The following is a 22,758-nucleotide window of genomic DNA, read 5'->3' on the forward strand; positions in this document are numbered from 1 at the left end:
AGCCTGGGTGACAGAGAGAGACTCCATCTCAAAAAATAAAATAAAATAAAAATTAAAAAACTAAAATAAAGTAAATGGGTTTCCTCACAGTTCAGTTTACATATATACTGGGCTTGACATGTGGTTCCCAGGTCATCTCGCCTGGGTTTCAGGGCAGTGTTTAGGTATCAAAGGGGATGTAAGTACCAGTTCCTTAGGAAAGGCCCAGGAGAAAGGCTGTAGCCTTAACAAATGAGAAGTAGGGGACTCAGAGAAGAAGATGACAAGCCTACAACAAGAGGGGAAGAAACTTACTGTTTTGTTGGTGATGGTGGGTTTTTTTATCTTCTTTTTTTTTTTGAGACGGAGTCTTGCTCTGTTGCCAGGCTGGAGTGCAGTGGTGTGATCTCAGCTCACTTCAACCTCTGCCTCCTGGGTTCAAGCGATTCCCCTGCCTCAGCCTCCCAAATAGCTGGGACTATAGGTGTGTGCCACCACGCCCAGCTAATTTTTTGTATTTTAAAAGACGGGGTTTCACCATGTTGGCCAGGGTGGTCTCAATCTCCTGACCTCATGATCCACCTGCCTCGGCCTCCCAAAGTGCTAGGATTACAGGCATGAGCCACTGCGCCCAGCTGAAACTTACTTTACTACTCACCATTTGGGCACCATAATTTCCTAGATGAACAGAGAGTATATCTTGTAATATTTAAAGACATGGCATTGCCAGGTGTGGTGGCTCACGCCTGTAATTCTAGCACTTTGGGAGGCTGAGGCGGGTGGATCACCTGAGGTCAGAAGTTTGAGACCAGCCTGGCCAACCTGGTGAAACCCCGTCTCTACCAGTAATACAAAATTATCTGGGCATGGTGACACATGCCTGTAATTCCAGCTACTTGGGAGGCTGAAGCAGGAGAATTGCTTGAACCGGGAAGCAGAGGTTGCAATGAGCCGAGATCGTGCCATTACACTCCAGCCTGGGCAACAAGAGCAAAACTCTGTTCAAAAAATAAAATAAAATAAAGACATGACATTGCTAAATACCTATTTTACTCTCCATTTTGACTTGTGAGATGTGTATCTGTAAGTGTGTGTAGTAAGGGCATTAGGCAGACCTACCCAGAAGTGCTTTCCTGAGCAAGGACATCCATAGCAGAGATTGTTCGTTGTCCTGCAAATCCATTCTCCCTCCTTCCTTAATCATGAAACTCCCAGCTTTTAGCTGGGCACACAGCCACCAAGAACAAGGACTACATTTCCCAGTATCACTTGCAGTTCGTTCTTTCTGAGAGATTAAGCTCTGGCCACTGGAATATATGCAGTGCCTGTATGACTTTCTGAAAGTATATTCAAAGGAAAGGGACAAAAAATTCTTTTTGTCTTTCTCCTTCTTGTTGGCTAGGATATAGACGTGATGGCTGGAGCTCAAGCAGCTCAAGCCATTTGCAGAGACAGTGGAACAAGAGCAATGGAACCTACCTCATGGAGCCCTGTATCAGTCTGGATAGCTGACTTCAGACCTTCATTGATGTGGGACAGAAATGTATTTCTGTTTTGCTTAATTTGCTGTTATTTGGGGATTTCTGTTACTCACAGAAAAAAATAAATTTTTTTGTTTTGGGGTTTTGTTTTGTTTGTTTGTTTTTGTTTTTTTTTTGAGATGGAGTCTTGCTCTGTCACCCAGGCTGAAGTGCAGTGGTGTGACCTTGGCTCACTGCAACCTCCGCCTCCTGGGTTCAAGTGATTCTCCTGCCTCAGTCTCCCTAGTAGCTGGGATTACAGGCGCCTGCCACCACACCTAGCTAATTTTTGTATTTTTGTAGAGACAGGATTTTGCAATGTTGGTCAGGCTTGTCTCGAACTCCTGACCTCAGGTGATCTGCCCACCTTGGGATTACAGGCAGGATTACAGGCATGAGCCACTGCATCCAGCCAGAAAAAAATAATTTTAACTGACTTTCACGGTAGCCAATAAACCTTGGGCTTACTCCCATCGGGGGTCTATGCACCATTTTTCTTTTCTTTTCTTTTCTTTTCTTTTTTTTTTTTTTTTTTTTTTTTGAGATAGGGACTCACTCTGTTGCCCACAGGCTGGCATACAGGGGTATGATCATAGCTCACTACAGCCTCTAATTCCTGGACTCAAGTGATCCTCCTTCCTTAGCCTCCCAAAGTGCTAGTGTGTGAGCCACCACACCTGACTTTTTTTTTTTCCTTTTTTTTTTTTTTTTGAGATGGAGTCTCGCTCTGTCACCCAGGCTGGAGTGCAGTGCAGTGGCGTGATCTCGGCTCACTGTAAGCTCTGCCTCCTGGGTTCACGCCATTCTCCTGCCTCAACCTCCTGAGTAGCTGGGACTACAGGTGCCCACCACCACATCTGGCTAATTTTTTTGTAATTTTAGTAGAGACGGGGTTTCACCATGTTAGCCAGGATGGTCTCAATCTCCTGACCTTGTGATCTACCTGCCTTGGCCTCCCAAAGTGCTGGGATTACAGGCGTGAGCTACCGCACCCAGCCACACCTGACTGTTTTTTTCTTCCCCTTTCCCCAAACTCTTACCCTGATGAAACCAAGAGAGCTCAATTGGTGTTACCTGTGAGGAGAGAGGACCCTAGTGCTACTGAGTAAGTTGAACTGCAGATGAGATAGTCTAGAAGCAGATGCATTTCAGAAAACTGTTAGGCATTACCTGGGAAAGTTGAAAATCACATACCCCATGACCCAGCACTTCCTCTTAAATGTATTAAATAGATGTGTGCATTAGGAGTCACATACAGCAGCATTGTTAGTAATTGCCAAAGACTGGACACAATCCAAATGACCATCAACAGAAGAATGGCTAAGTAAATTGTGGTATGTTTATACAATAGAATCAGCCATGCAGCAGTGAGAATGTATAGCTATAGCCACAAGCATCGACCCAGGCAAAAGTCCAAAAAATGTTGCATAAAGAAGCAAGCCACAGAAGAAAACGTGTGGTCATAAATTGAAAACAAGGCAATGTCTTGTCTTGTGACATAGACATTCACAGTCAAACCATAAAGAAAGGTAAGAAAATGGCCAGATGCAGTGGTAACGCCTGTAATCCCAACACTTTGGGAGGCCAAGGTAGGCAGATCACTTGAGGTCAGGAGTTCGAGACCAGAGGCAGTCTGGCCAACATGGTGAAACTCCATCTCTACAAAAAAGACAAAAATTAGCTGGGTGTGGTGGTGGATGCCTGTAATCCCAGCTACTCGGGAGGCTGAAGCAGGAGGATCGCTTGAGCCCAGGAGGTGGAGGTTGCAGTGAGCCGAGATTATGCCACTGCACTCCAGCCTGGGCAACAGAGTGAGACTCTGTCTCAAAAAAAAAAAAAAAAAAAAAATTAAGAAAAGTAAAAAAATGAGCCAGGCACGGTGGCTCACTCCTGTAATCCCAGCACTTTGGGAGGCCGAGGCAGGTGGATCACCTGAGGTCGAGAGTTCAAGACCAGCCTGACCAACATGGAGAAACCCAATCTCTACTAAAAATACAAAATTAGCCGAGTGTGGTGGCACATGCCTGTAATCCCAGCTACTCGGGAGGCTGAGGCAGGAGAATCCCTTGAACCCGGGAGGCAGAGGTTGCGGGGAGCCGAGATGGTGCCATTGCACTCCAGCCTGGGCGACAGAGTGAGAGACTCTGTGTCAAAAAAAAAAGTAAGAAAATGATTCCCCTCAGAATCAGATTAGAAGTTAGATGAAGGCAAGAGGCAGGGAATAATAATGTCATGGAGGGGTCCAGGAAAGGAGGAAAGGCTTCTGAGGTTCTGGTAAGGTTCTATTTCTTATCCTGGGGGCCAGCACATGGGGGTGACTATATGGGTGTTTGCTTTGGAACTGTTTTGAAACTATACACATACATTTTCTGCTGTCTTGTGCCTGTAAGAGAGAAGGAGGGAGGAAGAGTGAAGACACTGTTTTGACAGTGGAGGGGGAAAGAATGAATGCCTTTTTCCCTCTTCCTTCCCTGTCAGCATTCATGACTCATTCCACCACTATTTAGCACTTACTCCATTCTGCTTGAATTACTGTTAGCTGTTAACACGTCTGTCTCCCTCTGTCATTAATTTATTCATTCAGCTGACAATTACTGAAAGTCCCCAAGGTGTCTGCAGGAAAAAGGGGCGACTGAAGAGAGTTAACCAATAAAAGGGAAAAAACCTAGCCCCTCTCCTCCAGCAGCTCAGTCTTGGGGTGGGGGATGGGAGAGACAGATTCCTCTGGAGCTCTGTGGCAATTTGGCCCTGTGCCCTCGGGGCTTGGGTTCTAACAGAGGTGCAAGTGCGAGATCCACCTGAGAACCGGGACTGGTTTCCTGCTGCCCTGTATTCTTTACCACCTGGCACAACCATGGAGACAGCTGGTGTGTGTTAGGGCCTGGTTAAGTCAGTGTGAGTCTCTTCAAGCTTCAAATGCAAGTTTAAATCGAAAGCCTAGTTGACTATCCCGGGAAAGGGATTTCAGAGAGTCCTGGTTCGCTGTCCCGATAAAATTCACCTAGGGTGCTAGTTAAAAATTCAGGTTTTGCCGGGCACGGTGGCTCATGCCTGTAATCCCAGCACTTTGGGAGGCCGAGGTCAGTGGATCACCTGAGGTCAGGAGTTCAAGACCAGCCTGGCCAACATGGTGAAACCCTGTTTCTACTAAAAACACAAAAATTATGGCCGGGCACGGTGTGAGCCACTGCACCAGGCCAAACCTAAACCTAATTTTTTTTTTTTGGAGACAGAGTTTGACTTCATGCCTATAATCCCAGCACTTTGGGAGGCCGAGGCAAGCGGATCACAAGGTTAGGAGTTCCAGACCAGTCTGGCCAACATGGCGAAACCCCATCTCTACTAAAAATATAAAAATTAGCCAGTGTGGTGGCGTGCGCCTGTAATCCCAGCTACTTGGAAGGCCAAAGCAGAAGAATTGCTTGAACTTGAGAGACAGAGGTTGCAGTGAGCCAAGTTTGCACCACTGCAGTCCAGCCTGGGCAACATAGCGAGACTCCATCTCAAAAAACTGAAAATAAATTTAAAAATACAAAAATTAGCGGGGCGTGGTGGCAGCTGCCTGTAATCCCAGCTACTCAGGAGGCTGAGGCAGAATTGCTTGAACCTGGGGTGGGGATGGGTGGGGCAGAGGTTGCAGTGAGCCGAGATCTTGCCATTGCGCTCCAGCCTGGACAAGAACGAAACTCTGTTTCAAAAAAAAAAAAAAAAAGAAAATTAGATTTGGCGTGGTGCAGTGGCTCACACCTGTAATCCCAGCATTTTGGGAGGCCGAGGCAAGAGGATCACTTGAGCCCAGGGGTTTGAGACCAACCTGGAAAACAAAGCGAGATCCTGCCTCTACAAACATTTTTTAAAATGAGCCCTATTTGGTGGTGCGTGCCTGTAATCCTAGCTACTCAGGAGGGTAAGGTGGGAGGATTCCTTGAACCCAGGCATTTAAGGCTGCAGTGAGCCATTACTGCACCACTGCACTCCAGCCTGAGTGACAGAAAAAAAAAAAAAAAGTGTCTCAGACTCTTGTCCTACGTTGAAGCCCAGGAATCTGGATGTAAAACTAGCCCTTACAGTGTTATGTGTGTTGTCTGGTGATATGTGTGTCCTGCTCTTTTCTGAGTGTAAACTCTATTTCACCATCTGGGAAGCCCTGAAGTGACTGGGTTGGGGGTTAGCAGAGTGGCCTCCTTATTCCCAGGGAAGTGCTAGGTCTGAGGTGGAGAAGGCTTTATTCATATCTCTCAATATCTCTCTTGGGGGTCAGTGAATGTTTGTGGAAGTCAAATGAACTAAGAATAAATGAGAAATAACCCAACATTTCTCTGAAATGTAAATGAATCCTGCTGCCAACTCTGGAACATGCAAAATACTGTTCTATTAGTATTTGATTTTTTCATATTGTTTAGAGACAGGACCTGGCTGTGTCACCCAGGCTGGAGTGCAGTGGCACAATCACAGCACACTTCATCCTCAAACTCCCAGGCTCAAGTGATCCTTGCGCCTCAGCCTCTCTGTAGGATTACAGGTGTGTGCCGCCATGCCTAACTAATTTTATTTTATTTTATTTTTTTGAAGAGACAGGGTCTCACTATGTTGCCCAGCCTTGTCTCCAACTCCTGGCTTCAAGTGATCCTCCTACCTCGGCCTCCCAAAGTGCTGGGATTATAAGCATGAGCCACTACGCTTGACCATGTCCTATTACTCATATTTGTGTTCATTTGAAAACATTCTGAAGTGGTACCATAAGGTGTTTGAGAGTTCATCTCTGGACGTGGGTTTTAATCCCTGTTCTTCGACTTGCTATTTGTGTGACTTTGGGCACATCATCTGATGCTCCCTTGACTCAGTTTCCCCATTTTTTTTTTTTTTTTTTTTTTTTGAGACGGAGTCTCGCTCTGTCACCCAGGCTGGAGTGCAGTGGCCGGATCTCAGCTCACTGCAAGCTCCGCCTCCCGGGTTCACGCCATTCTCCTGCCTCAGCCTCCCGAGTAGCTGGGACTACAGGCGCCTGCCACCTCGCCCGGCTAAGTTTTTGTATTTTTAGTAGAGACGGGGTTTCACTGTGTTACCCAGGATGGTCTCGATCTCCTGACCTCGTGATCTGCCCGTCTCGGCCTCCCAAAGTGCTGGGATTACAGGCTTGAGCCACTGCGCCCGGCCTGTTTCCCCATTGTTAAATGGACATGCTAATAATGGTACCTATATGTATCAGAGGGCTGTTCTGAAGACTGAAAGAGTCTATATATGAAAAGTAGTTAATATCGTGTATGGCACACTACTACTAGAATGGTGAGTACTGTGATTTGTGATCCCCTTTGCTTTTGTCTTGCAGCGAGAAGGTGGAGCCAGGCTTGGGTGGAGACAACCTCAGGAAGGGAGAAGGGACTCTTCTAGAGCCAGTCAGCCTCCCTGAATAAAAGAGGCTCAGAAAACCTGGGTGGGGCTTATGCTCCCTGAAACCAAGGAAGAAAAACCTCCCTATGGAGGGCAGAGCTCTGTATGCAGGCCACAACTGGCCTTTCCTGGTTGGGAAGCTTCTGTGGTGCCTAGTAACTCACTCCTGTGTGCATTTTTCCTCCTTTAGCCTCTTCAGTTTTACCATAGATTGAAGTCAGACCCTGCGGAGTGGCTGAAAAGGCTCATGTGCTTGCTTTCCTGGGCAGTCAGGAGGGAGGAAACCAGGGAGCAAGACTGGGTCATTAAAAACCTCTGGAGGAGAAGACCTCGGGTAAGTCAGCATTTTCCTGCTTGGATTCAGGGTCCTCCCCTGAAAAAATGAAGGAACTGGACATGTAGATGTGCCCAGTTATGCTCAGAAAAAGAGGGAGGTGGGTTATGTGGCAGCTGAACTGAGATCAGAAGTGACCCAGGGAGTGGGGATGTATCGGGGGCTCCCCTGCAATTCAAGGCATTTTCCTCCCAAAAGACTTATGTCCAGAATTATCATCCCATTTCACAGATAAGAAAATCAAGTCATAAAACAGGCAACGGGGAGGTATGGAAACAAACGAAGCCCACTCAAATGAAAATGAGCAAAGGCTATTTATTCAGAGCTTGCTATAGCAAGGGAGTCAGCTACCATCACTTGCCTTTGTCAGAGGACTCAAAGGCGGGCAGGGGAGTGAGGAAGCTTTATGGTGGGAAAAGGGGAGGCTTTGGGTGTGCCGTGATTGGAGGCTGTTGACATCAGGGAGCTGTAGGTGGGCTTATTAGAAGCAGGACATCCTATGTAACTGGTTAGGGGAGCATATCTGGCTTCCTTCAGTTGGTCCTATGTTGCACACTGGGGCAAAAATTAGGATGTTGTTGGTCAAGTTCTGGCCATTTTGGGCTGATTGCTGCAGGGGTTGTTTGGCTTCCTGGACTTGGTTGCCAGTGGTGGGTTGGCTTTCTGAATTGGTTGCTACAGGTTGTGGGTTGGAGTCTATTTTTAAATATAGTCTGGCCATTGCCTATTTGTATGTTCAGTCTCAGAGGTCTTCATGGCCCTGCACCCAAGCAACTATCTCTGCGGTGGCCTGCTGCTGCTGCAACACCTCGTGTGACCATGTTTGCTTAAACGAGGCTTCCCATGGAGGAGCTTTTCCTCCAAGGAACTCCTCCAGTAAAGCTGCATAGAGCTGGATGGCTCCCAGCTGGAAACTGAAGGCCAGTGTTCCATCTGGCAGTTGTTTCTCCAGCTGCTGCTTCGACACAAAGGAGGTTTGCTTAAAGGGGGTCAGCCTTACCCACACCTGTGGGGAGTTGTTTTAAGGTGGTTGATTTCATCACTTTCCAGCTTCATGATCCTGAGCAGGCTGACTTGCTTCTCTGAGCCTCAGTGTGGAATGGTGGTACTGCTATGGCTACACAGAGAAGAGGAGGAACAATAGAGAAGGTGTGGGTGAAAGGGACTCTGAATGCTGTGGAATGCTTCAGGGCATTCTCGTCACGTCCAAGAGTCTGATTGGGCCCATGGGCCCCCTTTGCATCTGGTTTCCACGTGCCTGCACCCACCAGCAGGGCAGGCAGGGCCACTGTGGATTTCTGGCTTATTCCCCAGGAGCTGGTTTTCCTTTCTTGGAAGGCAGGGGCAGTTTTTGTTTTTTGGTTTTGTTTTGAGACGGAGTTTCACTCTTGTTGCCCAGGCTGGAGTACAATGGCACGATCTCGGCTCACTGCAACCTCCGCCTCCTGGGTTCAAGTGATTATCCTGTCTCAGCCTCCCGAGTAGCTGGGATTACAGGCATGCACCACCACACCTGACTAATTTTGTATTTTTAGTGGGGACGGGGTTTTACCATGTTGGTCAGGCTGGTCTGGAACTCCTGACCTCAGGTGATCTGCCCCCTTCCCAAAGTGCTGTGATTACAGGCGTGAGCCACTGCACCCAGCCTGGCAGGGGCAGTTTTGATGCATGTACAAAAAGTTCTTCTGGGACTTCTCAGCCACTCCTGAGATTTTCTTCCCCTACAAGATGGGAACCACACACAATAGAAAGGCTGGGAGGGGTGGCAATGCACAGCTTCAGATCCCTCATCTGTATGATGGAGCTAATGCTTACTGCCTATGGATGTGATGAAGATTAACTGGGGCCTGTGGGCAAAGCACTCAGTACAGTGCCTGGAACATACTTAGTGCTCAGGAAAGGGGGACTGCTTCGATTTGCTTTGTGGCTGGGGTTGTATTTACTCTAGATATACTGGTCCTCTCAGATCTGACTCCCTGGTCTAGACTGAAAAATGGAAGTGTTCTTATGGAGAGTTCCTGAGGACAATTACAAGTACCCAAAACAAGTAATCTCCTCTCCCTCCCTAATTCATTCTTCCAACAAGTAGGTGAGGTTTTTGTTTGTTTGTTTTTATTTTTTGAGACAGGGTCTTGCTCTGTCACCCAGGCTGGAGTGCAGTGGCACAATCATAGCTCACTGCAACCTCGACCTCCTGGGCTCAAGTGATTCTCCGATCTCAGCCTCCCAAGTAGCTGGGACCACGCCCAGCATAATTTCTTTTTACTTTTTGTAGAGACAGGGTCTCTCTATGTTGCCCAGGCTGGTCTCAAACTCCTGGGGTCAAGTGATCGTCGCTCCTTGGCCTCCCAAAGTGTTGCGATTACAGGCATGAGCCACCACGCCCTGCCTCTACCAATAGTTTTGAGCCCCTATTGTGTATCAAGCTAGATACTGGGGATATAGAGGTGAACTGAACAGGTGTTCTGTGGAGCTTAGAGTCTAGCAGGAAGCAGTCAGCAAACACAGAGTAACATAAAAGTAGTATAAAATGTGGCCAGGCGCCGTGGCTCATGCCTCTAATCCCAGCACTTCAGGAGGCTGAGGCAGGCAGATCACTTGAGGTCAGGAGTTTGAGACCAGACTGGCCAATGTGGTGAAATCCCATCTCTACTAAAAAAAATACAAAAAAAATTAGCTGGGTGCACCTGTAATCCCAGCTACTCAGGAGGCTGAGGCAGGAGAATCACTTGAACCCAGGAGGTGGAGGTTGCAGTGAGTCAAGATCGTGCCATTGCACTCCAGCCTGGGCAACAAGAGCGAAACTCCGTCTCGGGAAAAAAAAAAAAAAAAAAAAAGTATAAAACGTGATGAATGCCGGGAAGAAAAATGACTGCTCATAGAATCCAATTTTGGTCATTTGTAGGGGAGGTGGGAACAAAGTGGGGATATGCAGAAATAACCTTTAAACTGAGACCTAAAGGACAGAAAGATGTGAGCTCCCCTTGGCACACTTTCCCTTGCCTTGGGTTTTTCAATTTTCAGGTATTTCTGAAGGTATTTCAGGTATATGCTTCAGAAATACCTTCCTCTGTCATATGCACTGTGAAGGATATGAGAAAAATAACAGCATAAGGTCCCTGTCCCTAGTATGTTTGGGAGGCAAAGACATCCCAGGCCAAACTTATGAATGATGCAAGGCAATAGATAATGGCAAAAGAGGAAGAGGCATCAGGACTTCGGGGAGGGAAAGGCAAGGTCAGCAGGAGATTCCTGCCCTAGAGAATGAGAGGAGTTTGGACAGGCAAAGAGGAGGCAGAAGTGGGCCCTGGGGGAGAAGGCGCACATTGTATTGGTGGAGGACGGAGAGGGTCAGTAGCTGGAGTATTGGGCGAAGCAATAGGAGATGAGTTAGAAGACAGCAAGTTTTGGATGCCCTGCAGGCAATGGGGAGCTAGTGGAGACTTTTGAGGAGTTGAGGGAGTGGTATGTTGTTCTGAAGAGGTGACTCCAACAATGCATGAGGCATTGTGCATTGGAAGACTAGGCTGACCGGGAGATAATCTGCTTGGCCCACTGGGGTTCACCGAGAAGGCTGTTCAGGCCTCAGGTTAAATTGTCAATCGTTTGGGAGAAGTAACCAGGATGATGTTATCACAGAGTGTCAGATCCTTTCCAGCTGTGACTTCAAACTGGTTCCTGTAAAAGAGACACACCATAGGAGTGTTTTAACAGGGAAGGAGGATGACGGCTGAGGAGCTAGGGCATAGGCCTTGCAGGGTTTCTGCAAAGAATTTAGGCGATAAACTTGAATTCCCACTCTAGTTTTGACAATAAATGATGTGTGGTTTTGGGCAAGCAACTTCTTAGCTCTTCATTTGCAAAGTGAGGTTAGTTAGCCCTAGGGCTTAGCCAAGAACTTGGCACACAGTACGCACTTAATAAATAGTATTTTTATTTATTTCATCATTAATAATTCATTAGTCCTTTCTAAGGATTAATCTGAGGTTCTCAAATGCTTTGAATCTCTCATCTCAGAATCTTGCCTTGTCCTCGGTATCTGGGCAAGATTCATGACTAGGTCTGGGCCTCACTCAGATTCCCTGTCTTGCTCTGTCCCCAGGCTAGAGTGCTGTGGCCCGATCTTGGCTCACTGCAACCTCCAACTTCCTGATTCAAATGATTCTCCTGCCTCAGCCTCCCGAGTAGCTGGTGGGATTATAGGCATGCGCCACCACGCCCGGCTAATTTTTGTATTTTTGGTAGAAATGGGGTTTCACTATGTTGGCCAGGGTGGTCTCGATCTCCTGACCTCGTGATCCGACCGCCTTGGACTCCCAAAGTGCTGGGATTACAGGTGTGAGCCACCACGCCTGGTCAGATTCCCTGTTTTAAAATCCTAGGATATTTGCCTCTGGGCCATTACTGAACTAAGAACAAAAGCAGTCTGGAAGAAAAATGTCTTCCTGATTTGAGAAGCTACCAAGAGCCAAGTTGGAGGTAATTTTTAACAAACAGGCATAGTTCATTTCATAGATACAGCATTCCTAAAAAGGTGTGTACAATATGGCATTTTCCTAAATAGAATTCCATTTTCAGCATCCTGGGGGAGTTAATTCTTTTAAGAAACTCTGCAAGGAAATCCTTTTAAATGTTGCATCTCGGATGTTGGGCCACGTGCAATTTCCCATGTGGGACAGGAAACCCGTCCTAGAAAGTACTGCTCCTCTGCTCACACACATCCATGTGTTCAGACTCATACTTGTGCAGTTTGCACTCACAGACACCCACAGGCACCTGGAAATGGTTCCTCCCCTGCTCACAGTGCCCTCACACTCTTGTCAATGTGAGTGCATGGACACTCAGGTGTGCACATGCATGCACTAACAGGCACACACAAGTACACATGCTCTTGTTGGCAGCCTTGTGTACTTCCAAAGGAGCTGCACACTCAGAGCAGAGCGCCAGGATCTGTTTCTCCAGGGAACAGCTGTCGCTTATCCATTAGAACATAAAATCCAAGGCCAGAGGCCCCTGGGGCCTCTGCTCACTTAGCCTGCAGAGAAAGCCCTGTATCCAGTGTCTTTATTTGAAAATGTTCCTGTTCCCTCCAGTCACTGGTGGAATAATGGATTCTGCCATAGATAACTTCTCCAAAAGCAAAGCCTGGTGGAAGGGTAGATTTCCATTCTTCCTATCACAGGGTGTTTTTGAGTGCCTAGGGCAGTGTCCTAGGCAGTATCTAGGCAGGTAGGTACAGAGGGTACAATAATAAGTCGATGTCCCTTCTGCTCCCACAGAGCTCTTAGCTCACTGGGGATTGTTAGTCTTCTAATGCCATAACAAAATCCCACCAACTTAGAGCCTTAGAACAGCACCCATTTAAGGCCAGGTGTGGTGGCTCACGCCTGTAATCCCAGCACTTTGGGAGGCCGAGGCCAGTGGATCAGGAGGTCAGGAGATCAAGACCATCCTGGCTAACACGGTGAAACCCTGTCTCTACTAAAAATACAAAAAATTAGCCAGGCATGGTAGTGGCCGCCTATACTCCTAGCTACTTGGAAGCCTGAGGCAGGAGAATGGCATGAACCCGGGAGGCAGAGCTTGCAGTGAGCCTAGATCAGGCCACTGCACTCCAGCCTGGGCGACAGAGTGAGACTCCGTCTCAAAACACAAACAAACAAAAAACCAGAACATTTAGTATTTCACAGCTCTGTAGATCACAGGTCCAGGTCAGCTTGGCAGGTTTCTCTGCTCAGGCTTTCATAGGGCTGATATCAAGGTAGTAGCTGCTGGGATCTTACCCAGGGCTCTGGGAAGAATCCACTTCCAAGCTCATTCAGTTGTTGCCAGAATCCAGTTCCTTGTGATTGTAAGAGTGAGGTTCCTGGCTCCTTGCTGGCTGTCAGCTGGGGACCACTCTTAGCTCCTTGCACGTGGGCCCCTCCATCTCAGAGCCAGGAGTGACCAGTCAGATCCTTCTCATGCTTGGAATCTCTCTCACTTCCCTTTCTACTGCCTCCAGGTGGAGGAAATTCTCTGCTTTTAAGAGCTCACATGATCAGATTAGATTGTGCCTGCCTGGATACTTGAGGATACTCTCCCTATTTTATTTTATTTATTTTTTCCTTTTTTTTCTTTCTTTTTTTGAGATGGAGTTTCACTCTTATTGCCCAGGCTGGAGAACAATGGCGTGATCTTGGCTCACTGCAACCTCCACCTCCCAGGTTCAAGTGATTCTCCTGCCTCAGCCTCCCAAGTAGCTGGGATTACAGGCATGCACCACCATACTCGGATAATTTTGTAATTTTAGTAGAGACGGGGGTTTCTCCATGTTGGCCAGGCTGGTCTCAAACTCCTGACCTCAGGTGATCCACCCACCTCGGCCTCCCAAAGTGCTGGGATTACAGGTGTGAGCCACCATGCCCAGCCTACTTGCCCTTTTTTATTTTATTTTATTTTATTTTTATTTTTATTTTCTTGGAGACAGAGTCTCGCTCTGTCACCCAGGCTGGAGTGCAGTGGTACGATCTCAGCTCACTGCAACCTCTGCCTCCCAGGTTCAAGCAATTCTCCTGCCTCAGCCTCCCAAGTAGCTGGGATTACAGGCACGTGCCACCATGCCCAGCTAATTTTTGTATTTTTAGTAGACATGGGGTTTCACCACGTTGGCCAGGCTGGTCTTGAACTCCTGACCTCAGGTGGTCCACCTACTTCAGCCTCCCAAAGTGCTAGGATTACAGGCGTGAGCCACCGAGCCCGACCTACTCTTCCTATTTTAAAGTCCAGAACTTTAATAACATCTGTTAAGTCCCTGTAGCCATATAACAAAACATCTTCACAGGTTCCAGGGACTGGAGCATGGTTGCCTTTTGGGAGCTTGGAAGGGGAGATATTCTGTTTATCACAGGAATATAGAAAACAAACATAATTTTTTTTTTTTTTCTTTTAAGACAGAGTCTCACTCTGTCGCCCGGGCTGGAGTGCAGTGACATGATCTCTCCTCACTGCAACCTCCTCCCCTCAGGTTCAAGCAATTCTCCTGCCTCAGCCTCCCAAGTAGCTGGGATTACGCTGATAAACCGGGCACAGTGGCTCACACCTGTAATCCCAGCACTTTTGGGAGGCTGAGGTGGGTGGATCACCTGAAGTCAGGAGTTTTGAGACTAGCTGGCCAACAGGGTGAAACCCCACCTGTACTAAAAAAAACAAAAATTAGCTGAGTGTGGTGGTGGGCACCTGTAATCCCAGGTACTTGGAAGGCTGAGGTAGGAAGCAGGAGAATCGCTTGAACCCAGGAGGCGGAGGTTGCAGTGAGCTGAGATGGCGCCATTGCACTCCAGCCTGCGGAACAAGAGCGAGACTCCATTTCAAAAAAAACCAAAAAACCAAAAATTAAAAAGAAAAAAAAAAAAAACACGCTGATAAACCTTAATAAATGGAGTAAAAAGTTGCAATGAGAGCATGTAGCAGAGATACCAAACCCTTTTCAAGGAGATTGGTAAGGCATGTATGGCTTCCTAAAGCAGGTTAACATCTAAGCTGAAATGTGAAGAATGGGCTCAAAGAGTTAATGCTCCCAGACAGCACTGTGCTTGCAGAAGGCTTGAGGGGCTGTGCCCTCAGGGCTATATTTGCCTTGGTGCCATCAGTTTAGGTCTGAATTTCTGAGCAAGGGTATCTTTTTTCTTTTTCATTACCCAAAGAAAATATTTTAGAGGCAGAGTCTCACTGTGTTACCCCATTTGGCCTCGAACTTGGGTTCAAGTAATCCTCCTTAGTCACCTGAGCAGCTGGGAAGAGCAGTGTGGCCTGGTAGCCAAGTTTGTCAGTAGGTCAAAGCAAGACAGGGTGGAGCTCCTGGTGCTTAGCATCCCAGCAGTGGCCACTCTGCAGTGGGCAGAGTTCATGGTCCATGCATGAAGTTCCCAACCTGCCACCCCTTTCCTGCGGCACCAGGGAGAATTTGTGACCTTCTCTCATTTGGCTTCTGATGCTTCTCTTTTTTAATTTTTTATAGACACTGGTCTCACTATGTTGCTCAGGCTGGTCTCAAACTTCTGGGCTCAAGCAATCCCGCCTCAGCCTTCCAAAGTGCTGGGATTACAGGTGTGAGCCATGGCGCCCAGCCACTTCTCCTTTTTGAGGCGCTTTCCTTCCCCATCTTCCCATTTTTAATTGATATTATTTTGAAGTAGGGCCTCAATGCAAAGCTCTTTAGTTTATTCATTCATTCATATGTTCACCTGTTAATTAAAAAGACTATCTATTGAGCACCTACCACATGCCTGGTACAGTGCTATGGAGATATGGCAGAGAACAAGGTCCTGGGGGCCCCTGCCCTCGCTATCTGAAGACATGCTAAATGGAAATCTTTCAGCTAGAGTCCACAACCATTCATTCATGAAACTAAAAACATCTGTTCAAAACCTGTTGCTACATGCTGTGGAGCCTTTCTTCTCAGAGGGAAGCCAAAAGAACAATGGTACTTACCATGGATTGAGCACTAGTTCCTTTGATACTATTATTGACATCCCTATTTCACACAGGAGGAAAGCGAGGCAATTGGAGGTTTACCCAACATTACTCAGCTTGTAAGTTGCCAAGCCGGCATTTCAATCAGGCATTCTGACCTACAGGAGTTGCCTGCTCTAACATTAGGGAGTTTATATGCCTGCCAGACACCAGGCATTGTGGAGGGCTTTGTATAAGTCCTAGCATTTAATTCTCCTAATAACCCTACCAAAGGGTGATATTTATTGCCACTTTAGAGATGCAGAAATTGATGCTCCAGGAAGTATAGTACCTAGCCCCAGGACACACAGCCAGTGAGTGTCCGAGCTGGGCACTGAGCTCATTTCCGTCCAGCTCCCCTGCAGGAGGGAAGGAGCATGGGGACAGAAGAGGATTGAAGAGTCAACCCTAGAGAGAAAGGAGCCAGGCGGGAGGGAGAGGAAGGTGGGGCAACAAGATGTCCCCAGTGGATGAAGCCCAGCAGAGTTGACAGTAGAGGAGGTATGAAGGAAAGGCCTGGAGGTGGCATCAGGATGGGAGACAACAGTTTTCTATGGGGAGTTGTGCTCAAAAGCCTGATTATAGGCGGGGCATGGTGGCTCATGTCTGTAATCCCAGCACTTTGGGAGGCCAAGGCAGGAGGATAGCTTGAGGCCAGGAGTTTGAGCCTAGCCTGGGCAATATAACAGGACTGTCTCTACAAAAATAAAAATAGGCCAAGCGCGGTGGCTTACGCCTGTATCCCAGCACTATGGGAGGCCGAGGCGGGTGGATCATGAGGTAGGAGATCGAGACCATCCTGGCTAACATGGTGAAACCCCGTCTCTACTAAAAATACAAAAAATTAGCCGGGCGTGGTGGCAGGCGCCTGTTGTCCTAGCTACTTGGGAGGCTGAGGCAGGAGAATGGTGTGAACCCGGGAGATGGAACTTGCAGTGAGCTGAGATTGTGCAACTGTACTCCAGCCTGGGTGACAGAGCAAGACTCTGTCTCAAAATAAATAAATAAATAAATAAAAATAAAAATTAAAAAATACCTAGGTATGATGATGGTGTCTGCAGTCTCAGCTACTTGGGAGGCTGAGGTGGGAGGATCACTTGAGGAGTTGGAGGCTGTAGTGAGGTATGATGGTGCCACAGCACTCCAGACTGGGAGACAGAGTAAGAATCTATCTCTAAAAATAAATAAATAGGGCAGGACACAGTGGCTTATGCCTGTAATCCAGCACTGTGGGAGGCCCAAGAGGTGGATCTCTTGAGGCTAGGAGTTCAAGACCAGCTTGGCCAACATGGTGAAACCATGTTTCTACTAAAAATACAAAAATTAAGGCCAGCAGTGGTGGCTCACACCTATAATCCCAGCACTTTGGGAGGCTAAGGAGGGCAGATCACCTGAGGTCGGGAGTTCAAGACCAGCCTGACCAACATGGAGAAACCCTGTCTCTACTAAAATTACAAAATTAGCCGGGTGTGGTGGTGCATGCCTGTAATCCCAGCTACTGAGGAGGCTGAAGCAGGAGAATAGCTTGAACTTGGGAGGTGGAGGTTGCAGTGAGCCAAGATCATGCCATTGCACTCCAACCTGGGCAACAAGAGTGAAACTCCGTCTCAAAAAAAAAAAAAAAAAAATGTAGCTAGGTGTGGTCATACACACCTGTAATCCCAGCTACTCAGGAGGCTGAGGCAGGAGAATCACTTGAGCCTGGGAGGCAGAGGTTACAGTGAGCCCACTGCACTCCAGCCTGGGTGACAGAGCAAGACCCTGTCTCCAATAGATAAATAAAATAAATAAATAGGCTGGGTACAGTGGCTCATGCCTGTAATCCCAGTACTTTGGGAGGCCAAGGTGGGTGGATCACCTGAGGTCAGGAGTTCGAGACCAGCTTGGCCAACATGGCGAAACCCCATCTCTACTAAAAATACAAAAATTAGCTGGGCATAGTGGCATGCACCTGTAGTTCCAGCTACTCGGGAGGCTGAGGCAGGAGAATCGCTTGAACCCGGGAGGTGGAGGTTGCAGTGAGCTGAAATCACGCCACTGCACTCCAGCCTGGGTGACAAAGTGAGACTCTGTCTCCAGAAAAACAAATAAAATAAATTTTAAAAAAAGCAAACAAATGCAAGAATTAAAAAAAAATTAAAAAAAAAAGAAGCTGATTGTAAAGCACCAACCAAGCAGTAGGCAGTCTATGAGATGTGGAGGTCCCAATGTCAAGCAATGATTGTTTCTGCAGGAGACGTGAGAGGAAAGGGAGGACCCTTGAGAATGAGGAGACTCAAACCTGTTTTTGACAAATGAGAAGGGGCCCAAACCAAAGCAGAAGCCCACTGTATGTGAGCGCATGTGTCGGGGGGAGGAGAGGGATACACAGATTATATCCAGAGCATGGAAGGGCTCTCCTCAAAGACGAGCAGCTCTCTTTTTCTAAGACTGGAAGAAAGTAGGAAAGGTGAGTAAATCTACAGAGATGTCCTTAGGCAGCAGCAGAGTGAAGTGATAGGGTGATTTGTAAAATAAAGACCCCAGTCTTTGTCCTTCTCACCTCCCCACTGTGATGATTCGAGTTTGAGTTTCTTAGGACTGCCATAACCAATGACCACAAACTGGGTGGCTTAAAACAAGAACCACTGACTCCACTGCAGTTGTTTTATTGGCTCACACTTCTGAAGGTCAGAAGTCTGAAATCCAGGTGTTGCAGGGTTGGTTTCTTCTGGAGGCTCTCAGGGAGAATCTGTGCCGGCGTCTCCCCTAGCTTCTGGTGGTGGCCACCCATTCTTCACATTCCTCGGCTTGTGGCCGCATCATTTCAGTCTCTGATCCATCTTCACGTGGCATTTTCTCTGTGTCTCTGAATCCAAATTTCCCTATTCTAATAAGAACACCAGTCACCGGATGAGGACCTGCCCTAATCCAGTATGACCTCATGTGAACTTGATTACATCTGCAAAGACCCTATTCTAAATAAGTCACATTCACAGGTACTGGGAGTTAGGACTTGAACATATCTTTTGGGGAAACACAATTCAAGCCACTACAAGGGTGTGCCCCAGAAGGTATAAAATGCTGCAGAAGTACAAGGTCACACCAAGGTCACTGGCTAAAGGAATCCTAAAATTGGTCCAGGTGGTGACTAACATCTGTAATCCCAGAACTTTGGGGGACCAAGGTGGGAGGATAACTTGAGCCCAGGAGTTCAAGACCAGCCTGGACAATGTGGCAAGACCCTGTGTCTACAAAATATTAGAAAAATTAGCCAGGTGTGGTGTCAAGCACCTATGGTCCCAGCTACTTGGGAGGCTGAGGCAGGATAGTTGCCCGAGCCCAAGATATTGAGGCTGCAGTGAGCTGTGTTTGCCTCATTGCAATCCAGCCTGGGTGAAAGAGAGAGACTCTGTCTTAAAAAATATGTTTTTTTGTTTGTTTGTTTGTTTGTTTTTTGAGACGGAGTCTTGCTCTGTCACCCAGGCTGGAGTGCAGTGGTGCAGTCTCAGCTCACTGCAACCTCCACCTCCCGAGTTCAAGCAATTCTCCTGCCTCAGCCTCCCGAATAGCTGGGATTACAGGCATGCACCATCATGCCTGGCTAAATTTTTATATTTTTGGTAGAGACAGGGTTTTACCATGTTGGCCAGGCTGGTCTCCAACTCCTGAGCACAGGCAATCCGCCTACCTCAGCCTCCCAAAGTGCTGGGATTACAGGTGTGAGCCACTTCACCTGGCTAAAAAATATGCTTCTAATCATAAGCCAAATTAGTCCCCAACTTTTCCTCTTTTCCCCTTCCTCTACTTTCGCCTTCCTTCCTTCACCTAGCTTTCTAGTTCATCCAGCTAAGAATACAAGTGCCAGGTGAAAGGTGCCTGAAAGGTGACTGCCTTGCAGATGATTTAAGCTCTGGAGTTGCCCAAAGGGAACTGGCAGCCAGAAAGAAGAACTGTATCTCAGGAGCAGGAGTGGGAGGGAAGAGTCAGGGAGCCTGTCTGGAACCCTGATGCTGTGCAATGGCCAGCCTTCCACTCCCTTAAAACCTTGCTTAGCCATAGAGGGTCAGACTACCGGAGCAGGAAGGTATCTTTAAATAGTTCAGTTCTGCCATATTGGGGTCCCTCTGGAGGCCTTAAAGAACTTGATAACTCTATGGACCTCTTCCCAGTAAAATACATAAATGTTCACAAAAAAGTTGAGATCATGTCAAAAGCTTCATTGACATCCTTAAGCTTATTCATGAAGCCAAGGCTAAGAACCCCTCATCTAATACATTCTCCCTCCACCATTTCTCCTGAGGACAAAACACATCGGCAAGGGTTATTGCTTTGTTCCACCTTGTGCAGCTGCTCAGAGGGGAGTCCAAATCCAAAGTGCAAATTCTGATACTCTTGTTCTTTCTACCATATAATGAGTTCGTTTCCATAAATAAAAACGACTTCTCCCCTTGAAGAAGCAGACTAAGAAGACGTTGCTTTTTCAGGGAAGAGGGGAGGCATGTGGCTGGGACTGGCAGTGTGGGTAGACAAAGTGGCCCCAACCCCCAGCGAGATCCACTCATTCCATCGCAGATGTTTGAAATGGACAGAGGAGCACTGCGGGGTCACTGAGCGCAGTCAGGGTTCTAGCTTTGAAGGACCTTGTCCTGCAGTCAGGGAGGTAAGCAGTATGTGTCCACAAACGGCTGGGCTGTCGTGGAAGAGGAGACATTCTTGGGCTTTAAGGGGGACTGCAGGCCCTTTCCAGGTCATCAAAGGAAGCAAGGTAGTCCGCTGATTTGTCTCCCTCTGAGACATTTAGGGGGAGAGCGCCCCACTTGCCAGAAAGACCAAGGACTGCACCGCAGATGCCCACCTTTCTCTTCCTCATCCAGCGACACACCCTCCTGCCAACATCCCAACTCCTTTAGACTTTGGGAGCAGCTCTTCTCAAATGCTGGCGCGGGGAACAGCCTATTTACCGCAGTTGAGGCGATTTTATTGGGAAATTCTCCACTTAGGTGCTCCTTGGAGAGGAAAAGCCTCATGGATTCGGCGGAGGTGGTAATCTGGAGATGTCCAAATTTAGGGGAAACCTTCCCCACCATTCGTCTCCAGGCTTTAATTTGGAGTTCTCAGTTTAGGACCCACTGGATTGGGGGCAAGATTTGTATGAGGGGGTCTCCAGCAGCTTGTGGGCTGGCCGCGTGCCCGGCCTGACTCCGCGTCCCCCACCTCCGGCTGCGCCTGGGCCTCGGGGGACCGGGAACCAGCCGGCGCCGCGTCCCCGCCTAGCGGGCGGGCCGGGGGCGGGGACCCCTCCCCTCCGCCCGTCCCCCCCTCCGCCCGTCCCCTCCTCCGCTGCTGCCACCTCCCGGAGGGACGGCCTGGGGAGGGGAGAGAGGAGGGACCGGCCGGCGGCGGCGGGGCTGGGGCTATGGCGGAGCGGACGGCGGCTGCGGGGCCCCGGTGAACCGGGCCGGGGTGCACGGGGGCCGAGGCAGCCTCCGAGCCGGGTCGGAGCCGTCGGGGGCCCGGGGAACACTGCCCAGGCGACTTTCTCCCGGGAGTTGTAGTCTCGCTCCGGGGGCGGCGCGCGGCCCGGCTTTCGGGGCGAGTTTTCTCGCGGGGCGGGCGGCGCGCGCGGAGGCTGAGGGGGAGGGGGAGCATGCCCGGCTGGAGCCCGGCCTCGGGGCGCGCCCCGGCCGCCGTCCCCACCTCCGCCTCCTCCTTCTCCTCCTGCGTCTCCTCCTCCTCCTCTTCCAGTCCCGCCGCCGCGGCAGCCAACATGGCTGCGCTCCGGAGCCCGGGAGGCGGCCGCTGCTGAGCGCCGCCCGCCGCCCCGGGCCCCCAGCCCGCCCAGGCCCCGGCCCCAGCCCATGGCTCCCGCCGCCTCGCGGCTCCCGGCGCGCTAGGGCTGCTGCCGAGGCGCTCGCCCGCCCGCCCGCCGGCCTCGGGGGGCCCGGGAGGCGTCCGGCGGGGCGGGGCGGCGCAGCCCGCCACCATGGAGCCCCAGCGCCGGGAGCTGCTCGCCCAGTGTCAGCAGAGCCTGGCCCAGGCCATGACGGAGGTGGAAGCCGTGCTCGGGCTGCTCGAGGCCGCGGGAGCGCTCAGTCCCGGCGAGCGGCGGCAGCTGGACGAGGAGGCGGGAGGCGCCAAGGCGGAGCTGCTGCTCAAGCTGCTCCTGGCCAAGGAGCGGGACCACTTCCAGGACCTGCGGGCGGCGCTGGAGAAGACGCAGCCTCACCTGCTGCCCATTCTCTACCTGAACGGCGTCGTCGGGCCGCCGCAGCCCGCGGAAGGAGCGGGTGAGTGGCAGACCCTCGACCCCCGCCTCTGGGACGCGCCCTCCGCTTCTCCCTCCTGCTGGCGGAGGGGGACCTCGCCGGGGCCGCCGCTCCACCTGGCGATGGCCTTGGTGGACTCGTTCCTCTAGCCCAGCTGGGGAGGCGGCGGTGCGCGGACCCCAAAGTCCCGCCGCCTCCCCAAGTCCCGCCGTTCGCTGTGAACAATGCCCCCAGCTGAAGGCCTTCACCCTCAGGTGCCTCGGCGGCAGGGTCCCCGGGGGCCACCAGGTCCAGTAGCGGGTAGGGGGTACCTCGAAGGATGTTCATCAGTCCCTTTTGTGAGGCTCCTAACCACCCGCTAGTCTTCTGGGACCCTGTGCTAGCCTTTAACCAAGGATAACGTCTAAAAGAATGGGACCTGGGCCAGGACCCATACTCTTAAATTTTGGTGCCTGCCATCCTGTGCCGGGGCCACCGCTGCCTTTTCATTTTCTGGCTGTCCCAGCTCCCTTTTCTCTGCTCAGAGCCCAGTCTCGCCCGGACTTGTGGCTGATTGTGCACAATGCCTGCCTGGGTTTCTTTGGAAACTGTGGGCCCTGAAAAGTTGGGGAAGTTGCATTGCACCATGGGAAAATCCTAGTAGTGGCTGTTGGGGCTAAGTTCCCTCCCTGAGAGCACCGAGCTGCTTAAGGAGGAAGGCTGGTGACTGGTTCCCTTGGGGGTGCCTTTTGGAACCCCTGTGTCCTTGGTCTTGGGGATGACTGATTTGTAAGTGTGTGTTTCGGGGCAAGAA

At 49.6% G+C, this 22,758-nt stretch overlaps 2 protein-coding genes across 7 annotated transcripts in view; one reads left to right on the forward strand and one right to left on the reverse strand.

The window, feature by feature from the left end:
- Nucleotides 1-6,938: 6,938 nt before the first annotated feature.
- Nucleotides 6,939-22,758, forward strand: part of DLG5 (discs large MAGUK scaffold protein 5) — a 148,804-nt gene continuing 132,984 nt past the window's right edge. For 4 of the 6 annotated variants that reach the window (XM_005565351.3, XM_015456127.3, XM_045400021.2 and 1 more), the window contains exon 1: nucleotides 21,443-21,986. In XM_005565351.3, the coding sequence (XP_005565408.2) occupies nucleotides 21,683-21,986 (304 nt within the window). In that variant the 5' untranslated portion in view covers nucleotides 21,443-21,682. Of the gene's footprint in view, nucleotides 7,225-21,442; nucleotides 21,987-22,758 lie in introns of those variants that run through there. The other 2 variants (XM_015456126.3, XM_074001713.1) reach the window with 1 other exon arrangement.
- On the reverse strand, nucleotides 18,350-21,817 carry LOC141407681 (uncharacterized). The gene has a single exon (XM_074001714.1). It carries the CDS (start codon nucleotides 21,557-21,559, stop codon nucleotides 20,819-20,821), a length of 741 nt encoding a protein of 246 aa, XP_073857815.1. The 5' UTR covers nucleotides 21,560-21,817; the 3' UTR covers nucleotides 18,350-20,818.

This window comes from Macaca fascicularis, chromosome 9, assembly GCF_037993035.2.
Source record: "Macaca fascicularis isolate 582-1 chromosome 9, T2T-MFA8v1.1".
NCBI lineage: Eukaryota > Metazoa > Chordata > Mammalia > Primates > Cercopithecidae > Macaca > Macaca fascicularis.

Bases quoted from the DNA above. Each gene is read 5' to 3' on its own strand.
- LOC141407681 (XM_074001714.1), bottom strand. From the start codon at position 21,559: ATGGGCTGGGGCCGGGGCCTGGGCGGGCTGGGGGCCCGGGGCGGCGGG.